The sequence below is a fragment of the Trichosurus vulpecula genome, chromosome 7 (assembly GCF_011100635.1).
Source record: "Trichosurus vulpecula isolate mTriVul1 chromosome 7, mTriVul1.pri, whole genome shotgun sequence".
In the NCBI taxonomy this organism is placed as follows: Eukaryota; Metazoa; Chordata; class Mammalia; order Diprotodontia; family Phalangeridae; genus Trichosurus; species Trichosurus vulpecula.
The window spans coordinates 113,261,583-113,274,970 of NC_050579.1; the positions used below are offsets into that span (position 1 = coordinate 113,261,583).

The window sequence follows — 13,388 nt, forward strand, 5'->3', positions numbered from 1 at the left end:
AACCTAGCATCTACACTACATCTTTCTTCCAAAGTCTAATCTCTTTGCAAGACAGGATTAGCAAGCATATTCATGCCTTTTAATTTGCCTTAGAACTCCATTTTAGGAGGGAGCCAGATGGTTCAATGGATAAAGTGCCAGGTCTGGAGTCAGGAAGACCTAAGTTCAAATGTGACCTCAGACACTTACTAGTTGCATGACCCTGGGCAAGGCACTTAACCTCTGTCTGCCTTAATCCACTGAAGAAGGAATTGGCAAATCATTCCAGTATCTTTGCTAAGAAAACTCCATGGACAGTATGGTCCAAGGGATGAAGAAGAGTCAGACATGACTAAACAACAACTCTATCTGCAGAATCTCTACAAAAATTTGTTTTATAGATTGTTACAAAAATAAAATAAAAAAGAAACCTACTATATCTTTTCTAAATTGCTGGCTATGCTATATGAATTGAATATGAATTACAAAGGAGTCCAATATTATCTACCTTAGTTGAATGCAGAATATTTATTCTGAAATCAAATTACTTTGAAGTAAATCACATCATGTATCTAAAGGTCTGAGAAGGGGACAGACTAATTTCATTTAGAGATTTTGAGTCATTCTCAGAACCAGGAAACAAATAAATACTTTTGAGCAAGGACAAATATAAGTAAGAAATTTTAAGCAGAAGTTAAAAATTATTTGTGGTTCTTCAAACCCTAGGTATTCTGAGTTTGAAGAAACAGCTTTCTCAAACAGATAAGATGCCCCCAAAATTGACCTAACAGGACTGAAAGACTAGAATGACTTAGCTTTGTTTGAAAAGTGCATTGTGGTATATAGACCATTTTCTTTACATAGGAGGTAATTAAGACTTTGTAAAAAATGACACACCCACAAACATACAGATAATAAGGAACAGAGGAGTGACTCTCACCCTCCTTCTATCTGGCTTTCTATACTAAGATGTGATTACTGATTTTGGGTTTGGGGGGGGAGGTACAGATCTCTGACTTCATTGATAAAGGGAATTGCTGCTAAGAAAACATTCCCAGTGAAGATAAAAAATAGACACTTACTCATATGTAGCATTTAACAGCTTCAAAGCAGCGGGATAAAGTTTTGAGCAAAGCATAGAGAGAGAAATATGAAAACAAAGCAAACAAAAATGGAATGAATAATAAACTTCAACAATGATTTAGAGAGAAATGCTAGTTTGACAAAGATAAGGCAAAAGCCTCTCTATAGAAATATGATATAGACCTGATAATATTAATTCAGTTTGCTATCAAAAGGAACAAAAAAAATACTCTTGCCCAGTAGCTAGAACGATAATGTGCAAATGCTAAGCACTTGATAGGATGAGAGTTCCAGGAGGACAGTAGCTATTTCCTTTCTGCATTTATCACCAGTATATCTAGCACAATATTTGGGATATAGTAGGTCTCCAATAGATGATTACTATTTGCTTGTTAATGGCAAAGACTTATTGAATGAATAAGTCATAGATGAATGGTTACATGGAGGCAAGCTAGATGGCTCAGGTGGATGGTGGACTTGGAATGAGGAAGATCTGAGTTCAAATTCAACCTCACACACTGATCCTGGCAAGTCACTCTATCTCTATTTGCCTTAATCCACTGAAGAAGGAAATGGCAAACCACTCCAGTATCTTTGCTAAGAAAACCCCAAATGGGGCCATGGAGAGTCAGACAGGATTGAATGACTGAACAACAATAAAATGGTTGCATATACCTCTGAGAATCATAGCTTAAATCTTCGGATCATTTACTTAAATACTAAGAAATTATATTCCAGATAGACTGTGCATTATTAACCAACAAAGACTTTAAATTACCTTTGATTGAGGTTAACCCAAGATGCATTCAAGTCATCACCGCTTTCTTTCACTTTCCTTGTATCATCACTACTATAGGTCTGAAGTAAGTTCTTCCACAGATCATCATAGATTTTCATTGTAGCTTCACTTTTATTCAACTCCTGAATTAGCATCTAAAGTGCAATTTCAGAAAAAAAAAAAAAAACATGAGTGGAATCAAAGATGGAAGGTACACCACAACAAAGGACCATCCAAATACCTTACACTAATTTTCTCATACACTGAATGCACTGTGAGTTCTACCAGTGATTAGCACAGTCTGTATAATACCATAAATATTAGTATAATAAAAATAACAGTTATTTATTAATCTAGTTTTCATAAGCATACACTTTTTAAATAGATCCAAAATATCTTCTAATATTAATTTTTTTTAATTGAGGGGAAAAATAAAAGAACCTAGAAAGAGAAAAGTATATTCTGAGGCAAATGCATATATCACACATACATATAGTACATATACACAGAATACTATAACAGATAGCACATAAAGTACCATATAAAAAGGTTCACCAATAATAAAAGCAACAAAGAGAGAAATCTTCTTGCTTTCCACTGGAAAAATGTTAAGAATAACAACTGATTCAGTAAATCTCTTCTCAAGCTTGATAGAACATGAAACTCTTGGGCAAAAGACAAACCAAATAAAGAGGTTATAGTAGAGATATATCACCTAGAAGCTGGTATTTAATACTTTGCGGCATAAAAGCATTTTATGTTCTTTCTGTCATTGGGTCCTCACCACAGTCCTTCGAGGTAGGAAAGGCAGGTACTACAATGTGGAAACTGGGACCGAGAGAGAATAATCTACTTGTCTAAGATCACAGGGCCAATTCAAAACCAGGCATTTTCAGTCCATTTGTCTTTATACTAGGCCAGTAGTTTTAGGACTCCTTTAGAGTCATCACACATATAGAGCTTCTATTTAAGGGGGTTATACATATCAATGTTAACCATATTTGAAATTAAAATGTTTCTTATTATGAAAATTGCCATGACCTCGCCGATCCACCCTCAAAGGGTTTTGGGTATCCTTGGTGGACCCAGACGACACTTTCAAAACTGCCATACTGTGCTATGGTACAAGAGAATTTAGGTGTGCTAGAGAGAGGCAGCTCGAGCTCACACTGGGAAGCCAACTGTTAAATTTTCAGTATGAGATTTTTATACATTAGAAATCAGCAAATACTAGAAATGATAGAAATCATCAGCAAATACTAGAAATGATAGAAATCAGGGCATGGTTTACTGTTTTGCTAATTGTTTAGAATGAGAAAAGTTCTGGAGAAAAATTTAATACTACAGTACATGGGGCATACATCCTTTCTGCAAGGAGCCAGTTGTTAAATATTTACCAGCAAAATACGGCTCTAAATATTCAACCAGACTTCTAAAAGTCCTTAAATTGCTTCTATAGAAAATTCCCTTTAAGGTAAACAAAGTACACATAAACATACACATACAAGGTAACGACAATAGCAATTTTAAAACTCCCTAAAATATCCTAAAAGTTTGATAATTCAATGCTATTTTTCTCCAACAGATCATCAAAGAATGGTGGGTAGCCAATAGTTCACATTAGTACAATAAAGTGCAATTTATGTGAGAAAATTAAATACTGTCGTTAGACATAGCAGTTTACCTGCAGTGTCCAGCAAACAATTTTTTAAAACTGATTTTCTTATATAAGGTGCCTGCAATAACAACAGGATTACAAGCTCTGAAAAAAAAAATCAACTCTACAAAAAGTAATTAAAATGCTGCTCAAAAGAAAAATGTTTGAGGTAACCAGGCATCCATTAATAGATTATATTCTTCCTGCCTTAACAATGACATGGAAGCACAGCTAGGCCAGTTGAAGATATTTTGCTTGTTTGAATAATTTGTCTTGTCCACCAACTACTCCCTTCAATTCCTAAGCTATAGGTATAAGAAAATAAATATTTTAAGGCACTTTAGCTTAACAATGGCCTTGGCCTTATTCAGGGAAAATGGGAACTTTTTTATTATTAATGTTTCCCCCAGGTTTGCTGTTCCAAAAGCTAAAAAAAAAAAAAAAGAAAAAAAATGAACACTTGGGAGAAGATACCATTCAACACTAAATCTATTCAGAGCCCATTATAGATCTGCTTCGGCCATCAGTTACACCAAACAGGTGTGGTCATCAAACAGGCTCTGAGATTTGGTAAAACACTAATGATAAACTACAAGACACTGACTGTAAGTGGGCCTTTGTTCCCCTATTTTAAATCAAAAAACCAATAAACCCTAATTAAGTACCCATAATGTGCCAGGCAATGGGATAAAGCACTGAGGATACAAAAAGAAGGGAAATATTTTATAAATCACAGATTCCACCCTTTACAATTGTAATGCATATAGCAAATCAAAGCAATGTAAACAAACCAACCCTACATGATCAGAATGCACTACTCTAACTAGCATTAATTATACTTATTATCTAATGTCTTAAAATTTAATTCTATTTCACAAATGAAGTATCCAGGCACTATATTCTTCTTGAGACTTTTAAAGAGAATGGGAAAAGAGAAGGGTCACAAATGTACAACAATTCACTATGCCTAGGGTCAAAGAAGCCATGGAAAACACCAAAAATGTGGATGGAAATCCATCTCTGTCTCTTTTGCCAAAATGGGCATAAATAAATTAAATGTCCAAATATGATAAATTAAAAAGGTCACATTATGCTCAACTTTTTACACATGGCGTAACTGAGATCAGAATGGTTAAGTCCAAATAATTATAGAAAAACCGATTAGATGAGAGACAGGTGTAGAACACAGGTCTCTATGGTTTTCAAGTCTAGTACTCTTTTTCACAATGACAAATTGCATGAAATAGTTGTTGTTTTTTTAAACTTTAAACCTCTTTAGCATTAATTCACCAAAACAGCCCTAAAAAGAAGAATTTCTTTTTTTTCGGATGTGGGTACAAAATAAATTTTCACATTGTGGGCCTATTATCTATCTGATGTACAATGCAAATTCAGTACACAATCAAAAAAAAAATTTGCAGAACTCTAAATATTGAAAGACTTCATAGGACACCAATAAAATGTAACTTCACTGAAGAAAAAGAAATGCAAAAAATCTGGTGAATCTTACTTTGTTCTCAGAGAGCTGTTTGATCAGTGGTTCCTTTGAGACCTGTGGGACACTATGTATTTTGGCTTCATGCTGTCTAATAAGCTCTTCAGCTTGTTTGGTTAGATCCTTCCAGTGTTCGCTGTCAGCAAGCATGTTTTGGAGCTGCCCTTGTCGTGTGTCCACACCAAACTCAGTACTGGCCCACTGGATTTTGACTTTATTTACTATGGCAAACAACGCAAGAAGTCAGACCTCAAAGTTAAATTGAGAATCAATGACAGACTGATTTATGTTTGAAATCTGGCTGTCTGATAAAACAAAAAAGATTTGTAGTTCACTCCAACATGTCTACATACTTAAATTTAAAGAAATGTCCCTAAAGGAATAGAGAGACAGAACAGCCTCTCAATTGTTCAAAGTACAAATCTAAAATTAGAAGGTAACAGTGCACATTAAGGTAATCACCAAAGATGCAATAATCAACTCCAAACTAAACTAAACCAAAAATCGAGGGATATTAAAGTTGATAGATCCCTGTTAAAAAACATCCCATGTGGTTTTACAGTTAAGGGGGGAAGGCTAGGCCTATGAATTTTACAAATGAAGCACTGAAATGAAAACAGAAAAGCAGGCCATTCTTGGCTCTTGAAAGAAGTGATGACAACGGATGACATGAGACCATTACGGAGGAGGTTTCAGAGGGATTGACAAAACAGACAAAAGTACAAAGCTAAACAGTACAGACAGGTAACAGGAAGGCACATCCAGTCAGAAGAAAGCAGGGGAGCAATGTTAAGGAGCAGTCAAAAACTATGTTGTTCTAGCATTCTATACTCTCGAAAGAATACAAAACAAAAAGAAAATGGGCTGAATCCTACCACACATAATAAGTGATAAAACGACTCCTAGAGACAGAAACATTCTTTAAGGTCACAAGGATTTAATTGCTAAATTAACTTTTCCAATTAACTTATTGCTACCTTAATCCACAATCTTAATATACCTTTTAAAACAATTTATTTCAATTACATCAGTGAAATGAGGCTCAATAGTAATACTTAAGTTATAGTACCACCTTTGTGTGTTCCTGCCTTTATTTTCTTGGTTGCTTAAAAATAAATGGGAATAAAATACAGCCAAAGTGTAAGTATTTATAATCTCTAAGAATCCAAGTTAATTTTCATTATGTAAAAATCCAATGCCTCCTTTAAATCAGTACATTTTGATATTCATAGATTTATAATGACATGAATATCATTCTGATCCAGCTCACAACCATTCAATGAAGAGGCGATGAGAGTTGCTATAGAAAAAGAAATTCATCATGTTGTAGGCAATGTGGTGATGAGTCTCTTCAAATGAAGCCAGGCTACACAATGCACATCTATTCTATCAACAAGGCCATGCTCAAAGTGCCTCAAGATGACTAAGCCCTCCTCCTAACACTAACTATCCAACACGAGCAAAAGAAATGTTTCTGAACATTAAATTTATAAGTTTGAAAAATAAGGATTCTTATTATTCTGTGTGCCAAAGAATTTGAGGGGCTTTTTAGAAAAGTTTTTCTTTGTTTTAAGTAGATTTCTTTGCAAACACAGAAAGTTCAACACAACTGTAAAAGCTTGAAATCCTCCTGTCCTCCTTCAAGGGCACTGGTTCACCTCCATGATCTGATGAAGCATTCAAGTGAGACTTGGGGAGAGATACCAGTATACAACTCAAAATAAAGATGCCAACAATTCCCAAAAGCAAAAGTGATCTGATATCTGACATTGAGGGAAATACATATTCATAAAAAGAATATTCTACAGTCTCAATTCTAAGTACAAAACTAAAATACAAATTTAAAAAATGTACTACATATAAAAATGTGTATACCTGAAAAAAAATTTGTGTGGATATATGTATCATGTGCGTGTATCTATATACACACATACACATATATGCATATGTAGATATTAGTAGGATCACAATTTACAAAGCAAGGAAATACAATGACTGATAATGTTTAAGAGACTTACATCTTTCTGTAATTGCTGTTTTTATATCTGTACTGGTAGTTTTATTCTTCAAATTCTGAGCCAAAGTAAAAACATAATCCAGTTGGGAGTGACGTTGCTCTAAGTCAGCCTTTGTAATCTAATGAAAAAAAAAATGTTTATATTTTATTTTGTACCGAGAGGTATTAGGGAACAATTGAGAGAGGGCTGACCCTAAAAGTCAGCAAGACAGAAGTTCAAGTGGCCTCTGACTCATCCTGGCTGTCTGATCCTAGGAAAGTCAATCAGGCACTCAGTACTCTGGGAAAGTCTCTAGGGCTGCCCGAGAAGGTACGAACATCCTGGACCTGTGGTTTCCTTGATACAGGAAACTCCTAGGTCACAAAACTCGCTCCACAACAGCCCCTATCTCTATTCCTATGTATTATAATACAGCACAAATATTAGCTTAATAAAAAGCAACACTAATGAATCTAATGATTTCTTTCCAGAAACACGATACATCAAGTTATCTAGATGCAGATGTGTGTTTAAGATGATTCTCCTCGTACTGCCAAAGAAATAACAAAAAACAAGCCTGACCAAGCATTATAAAGGTGATTAAAGAGTGCAAGTATACCAATGAGCTTCTGAATTGTAGACTAATTACATCAACGATAAACTGCTGCTTCAGAAGCTTTTGTACCATTTAACACTGATTAAGTGTCCTGATTTTGTACCATATAAAATTGATTAATACTTAAAGAAAAGAGGATGAAATCAGTGAACAATTTATGCTTAAAGAATGATAATCATAAAAAAAAAATGAACCTGAGTAGAGTATAAGGTTTTACCAAGAGCTGGCAAAGGAATCAAGGCAGTGCTGGAGGAATAAGATGTATTACAACACAGACTGCCAACTCAGTCCAAAGAAAAAACTCTCCTTTTTCAAATACCAGCCTACCTACAAAAGTATTATACTTGAGTAAAACAGTTCCTCTGATTTAGGATGTAAAAAATAATTTAATCTCAAAAATTCAGACAAAGCTTCATGAATGACTACATTCAACACACATTTATGTTCTATTCAATACTGCAGATAGAAAAACACTCCATGCTCAACTAATGTCTAGTTCACTAGACAATAAACACTAGGTTTTAATATCAAGCGAAGGGAATATGTCATATTTAACTTTATATCTACGAGATATGTAGTACCTTGCAAATCAGTGCTGAAGATATGTATCTTGATTTTATCCATTAATATATAAGCAGATTAAATCAATGCGGTGCATCTAAAACCTAACTGGGTAAAGGTGGATTTTACGAAACCCAATTGTTTTAGGTGGGAAGGTTTCTGCTTCCTTATTCTAAAAGCCTTCTGAACTGCACAAATGAAAGAAAGATTTTTTTAGGTCAGTCTTATCTGCTGTTATGATTCTGGGATTCAACTTTACAACACATACTTACTTTCATACGTTCAATTGTCTGTTTGATCTCTTCCGCATTCCCAACAGTGACAATGTTGGACTTCAGCATTTGTTCAATCAATACCAGCCAGTCGGCTAGTTCTGTGGTAGTTTTATCCAGATCAGGAGGTAATGAAAGTTCTAAAGATGGCTGTGTCTGAACAGTAATTTCTGAGGTGGTGGGATAAGCTAAAAAGAAATAGAAACAAATCAGGAGGAGACTATGCTACTGTTTTTTTATCTTTCAAATGAAAGGCTGAGAATTTTACTAAGTAAATCTGCATTTTATATACTAGTCACCTATTAATTTGTTTTCATTTTGCAATACACAATAGAAGAATTGGAAAGACAAGGCTTCTCTAGACCTGAATTCAAGTCCCAACTCTGGTACCTATTACTGCTGTGATTTGGGGAACATAAAATTTACTCATCTATAAAATACGCATACTTAAACTACTTGGGATGTAGGATTTTAGGAAGGAAATTACTTTGTAAAATATATAAATTCTAACAAAAATGTTAAGCTACTTTTGAGGAACAATATGATTTACTAGAATTAGTGCTGGTGAGAAAATCAGAAGATCTGAATTGGATTCTCAGCACCAAAATTTTTTTTTATTCTATTGATATATTTTGTTTTAATTCTATACACATTTACAAATTGCCCCCACCACTCCAAAAGAGTTGTCTTACCAATAAAAATAAGTAAAACCAACAATATGATGACATCATTTGAAAGATAATACATCATTCCACATCTGTAAAAGTACCCCACACCCCATCTCTCTAATTTTTTTTTACTAGAGGTCTATTTCTTTTTCCCTCCCACCTTCCATGTCATTAACAAAAAAAGGAAACGAAAAACATTGCTTGTAAAAATATGCATAATCAAGCATTGGATATATGCAAAAATAGTTATGTCTTATTCTTTCCCCTAAACCCATTACCTCTCTATCAGATGATGGTACATCATTGGCAAACTGGAATCATGAATGGTCACTATGTTGATCATAGTTCTACAGTTATTCAGAAACATTTGCTTTTACAATGTTGTTTTTATTGTATCATTTATCTTAGTTCTACTCATTTAAATCTTCCTCACTTTACCTTCTTCCAACTCTTCCACCTTATATAATGGTAGGTAATAAAGTTGCATATAAATATATAACATTAGGAGGCCTTAAGTTTTTTCTTCTACAAAATTGGTTTAATAACAGAAATTGCTAAGTAGCTAGCAGGCAATTTTAAGGAAAGTATTCTATTACTATCAAAACACTATGTAAATATAAGTAGGTTTTCCAATGAAATTTTTTAAAATGTACCTTGTTATCAATTATTTTAAGTTTGGGAACATTGTATAAAATACAACTGGCTAAAACCATTGAGGGTGAAAGACCACAAGAATGTTATTAGAATTCTGTGCTTCACTATGCAAGGGCAAATGTCATTTAATTATTACTTTTACAAAGATTTCTTTCAACTACCTACCATCTGTGAACCTGGGGAAATATTTTTCTCCTATTTAGTCTATTCACTGGAATACAACAGATTCATTTATGGAGTGAATCACCTCATGCATCCCAAGTTTATGAAGATACAGGTCACTCAAAAATGTGATTAAGTAAAGTCATGTGTATTTCAAAAAAAAACTCTAAAGTATAACAGTGTAGGTATGAATTCTCCTATGTAATCAAGAATCTATATAAAATGAAGACAATCATCCCTGATTTATCTATCTAAAGTCCATATTTTTGTATATCAAGGTAATATTTAAAGTGAGATACACATGTAATAATAATGTAGTATTTCCATGTATATGAAAAGCCATTCATACATCCATACAACTACATATACTTGTGTGTGTGTGTGTGTGTGTGTGTGTGTGTGTGTGTGTATACACACACAATTATTTTAATCTCATGCCAGAATGAAAAAGTGATTTGACGCTAGTTGAATAGCCATAGCCTTTAGTGGCTGAGTAGATAGAACACTTGGTAGGGTATTGGAAAGACCTGAGCTCCAATCTAGCCTCTTGCACTTAATGACCCTGAACAAGTCAACTCACATTTGCCTGCCTCAGTTGCCTTAACTATATAAAATGGTGATGATAACAGTCCTACTCCCAGGGCTGCTATGAGAAGCAAACAGAAATAAACGTGAAGCAATGACCATACTGTCTAGCACACAATAGGTGCTTAATTAATACATAATCCCTTACCACATTGATGAAAAATGTTATCAGTTAAACTCTTTACTAAATTCTACCTTTGACTCTTTGCAATTAAAATGGAGGTAAAAATAACACATTAGATATCTAATACTGCATAAGGATTAAGGGACAAGACTTGGATTCAGAATGACCTGGGTTCAAGTGTTGCACTGACACTAGTGAAAATGGACACATTGTTTAACCTCTCGGTGACCAAGACAGCAAAGACTTTTACTTACAGATAAGTGGCCCATCTTACTCATGGATCATAGATCTACTTAGAAGTGACCTCAGCAGAAATCTAATCCAAGCTCCTCATTTTACTAATGAAGAAAGGAAGACCAAGGATGGCTAAGTGACAGAAAGGTCATCTAGGTAGTCAAGTATCAGGAAAGGGAACTGAATACAAGTGTTCCCACTTCAGAGTAAGTCTTCCTTCCACTGAGCCACTCTGGCTTCAAAATGGTGGAGGAAAAATCCCAAAGTGACAAAATCATTGATGTAGATCATAAATATAAGCTACACTTTTGACAACAAGAACATAGACATTTTGTGATATATATTTAAAAAAAAAAGAAACAGGGGAAGCTAGGTGGCGAAGTGAGTAGAGCACTGGCCCTGGAGTCAGAAGGACCTGAGCTCAAATCCAGCCTCAGACACTTGACACATTTACTAGCTGTGTGACCTTGGGCAAGTCACTTAACCCTAATTGCCCTGCCTCCCCCTTCCAAAAAAAAAAAAAAACAAACCAGAAAAGGTATGTCTACTGAAAATAATGAGGAATATATAAGTAAGGTATAGAGGAATGTATAAAGCATGATTGAAAACATATATGAAAACTGCCTAATTTTAAGTCATTCATGCAAGAACTGTGTGTCTTCCAAAAAAGAAAAAAAGTATGAGCTCTTTGAGGAGAGAAAGTATTTCTTTTAATTCTTTTGCATCTACAAAATGCCTCAAAACTATCCTATACTAATGCACAGCAATGTGGTCTGCATGAGGTAGTATGTTGTGGTGCTAAAGTAAAAGACTTTTTCCCAATTATAATATATATATTATATTATATTATAATTATATTATATATATAATATATATACAATATATATTATATATATAATATATTATATTATAATATATAATTAGCTACGTAATCTTTAGCAAATGACTGAGCTCCCCTGTGAGTCAGCTTACACATCAAAAAAATGAATTATGACTATGTTGTTTGGGTTAGTGACATGAAAACACAAACATTTAACACAGGAAGCTATCATCCCAGTCTCATTTAAATAATCACACAATGCTAGTATTAACTATTTTACTCTAACACTCTTCATTCACTCAACAGATGTAAGATTTTTATAAAGAGATTTATCTGCTAAACTCCAAAAGAAAACAACAAATTTAAATTGTGCTTTTTTTAATGAATATGAAAGTATTACTTTTAAAACTCTCTTAGAAGAATGGCTTCAGAGAGAAATAATTAGAAAGATAAAGTTCCATATAGAATTAAACAAAACTAAGATGGCAAGTTTCCCCTTACTCACCAGAGACCGATGAAGGTTCGGGCTCTGAAACATCCAACTCTCTCTTTCTTAGGGTGCTAGGGACATCTCTGTACAGCTGGAATTACACACACACACACACACACACACACACACACACACACAGAAAAAAAGGTAAGAGAAAATATTATTTCCCACACAATGAAGATTATTTTAAAATCCAAATTATATTCAAACTGAATGTTTTTCTATTATTCTAACTAGTATATAAAAATATATTTATTATGAATACATAGAACTTAAAGCAATCAGTAGACATAGATCTGTGACTTCATTGAAGTGGACCTTCTCTCTATTAGTACAAAACAACTGATTCATACTTCACCATGTATGATTCTTTTTCATTCTCCAGTATATACTCTAATTCACTCAGCTAAATAGAAAGGGAAGATCATGCATTTTTAAAATATCTTACAAATTGAAATAATTCAAAATAACAATAAATCCTGTTTTGAAAAAATACATAATTTTCATTTAATTTTATTATCAATAGCTACGAGACATCTGTGCATAACCAAAACAGAAATCATTACACAGGAATGGGAGTGACAAGATATTGCATTCTTCTAAACACAGTAATAGAGAGGAATGAAAGATGGGAAGGGTTGAGCTTCTTGGGATTTTGCTGAATGATTTTGTTCTGGGTGACTTGTTTTATGTATCTTCAAGTGCCCTTCAATTTTTAGGTAGTACCTACCTACCACTGCTACTATGCAGTTCAAATGAAATAACATATGTACTATAGTATTAAAATCAAATCATAACTGCAGTCATGATTACTATTGATTATAATTAACTGTATATATTGGCTTCCTCCCAAAGTCCATTTTATAATTGGGTGATGGCAGCATAGGCAAAAAGAATACTTATGATAAAGAAAAGGAATCTGAGAAAGAAAAAGTGAGATAAACAGATCAGATTACAAGTGAGAGGCATGGTGTGAAAAGCAGAAATAAATGCTAATAGAGACCCTAAGAGGACAGAGTCCATAATAAAGAGACAACAAGCCCACCGTAAAGACTACTTTAGTGCCAGAGGTCACATTTTAGGAACTGTATTGATAAAGTGGAGCAGAGAATAGTGAAATTAGACCTAGTGGGCATCTTAAAAGTCATGATTTAAAGACTCCCATTTTACAGATGAAGAAACTTCAACCTGCAGAGTCAAAGTAATTTTCACA

At 33.9% G+C, this 13,388-nt stretch overlaps 1 protein-coding gene across 1 annotated transcript in view; it reads right to left on the reverse strand.

The window, feature by feature from the left end:
• The window catches only part of UTRN (utrophin), a 467,326-nt gene that overhangs the window by 292,475 nt on the left and 161,463 nt on the right, over nt 1–13,388 (reverse strand). The window contains exons 44-48 of the mRNA XM_036766848.1: nt 12,191–12,266; nt 8,439–8,626; nt 7,011–7,128; nt 5,008–5,213; nt 1,841–1,995 (exon numbers count right to left, since the gene is read on the reverse strand). Of these exons, the coding sequence (XP_036622743.1) occupies nt 1,841–1,995; nt 5,008–5,213; nt 7,011–7,128; nt 8,439–8,626; nt 12,191–12,266 (743 nt within the window). The remainder of the gene's footprint in view (nt 1–1,840; nt 1,996–5,007; nt 5,214–7,010; nt 7,129–8,438; nt 8,627–12,190; nt 12,267–13,388) is intronic.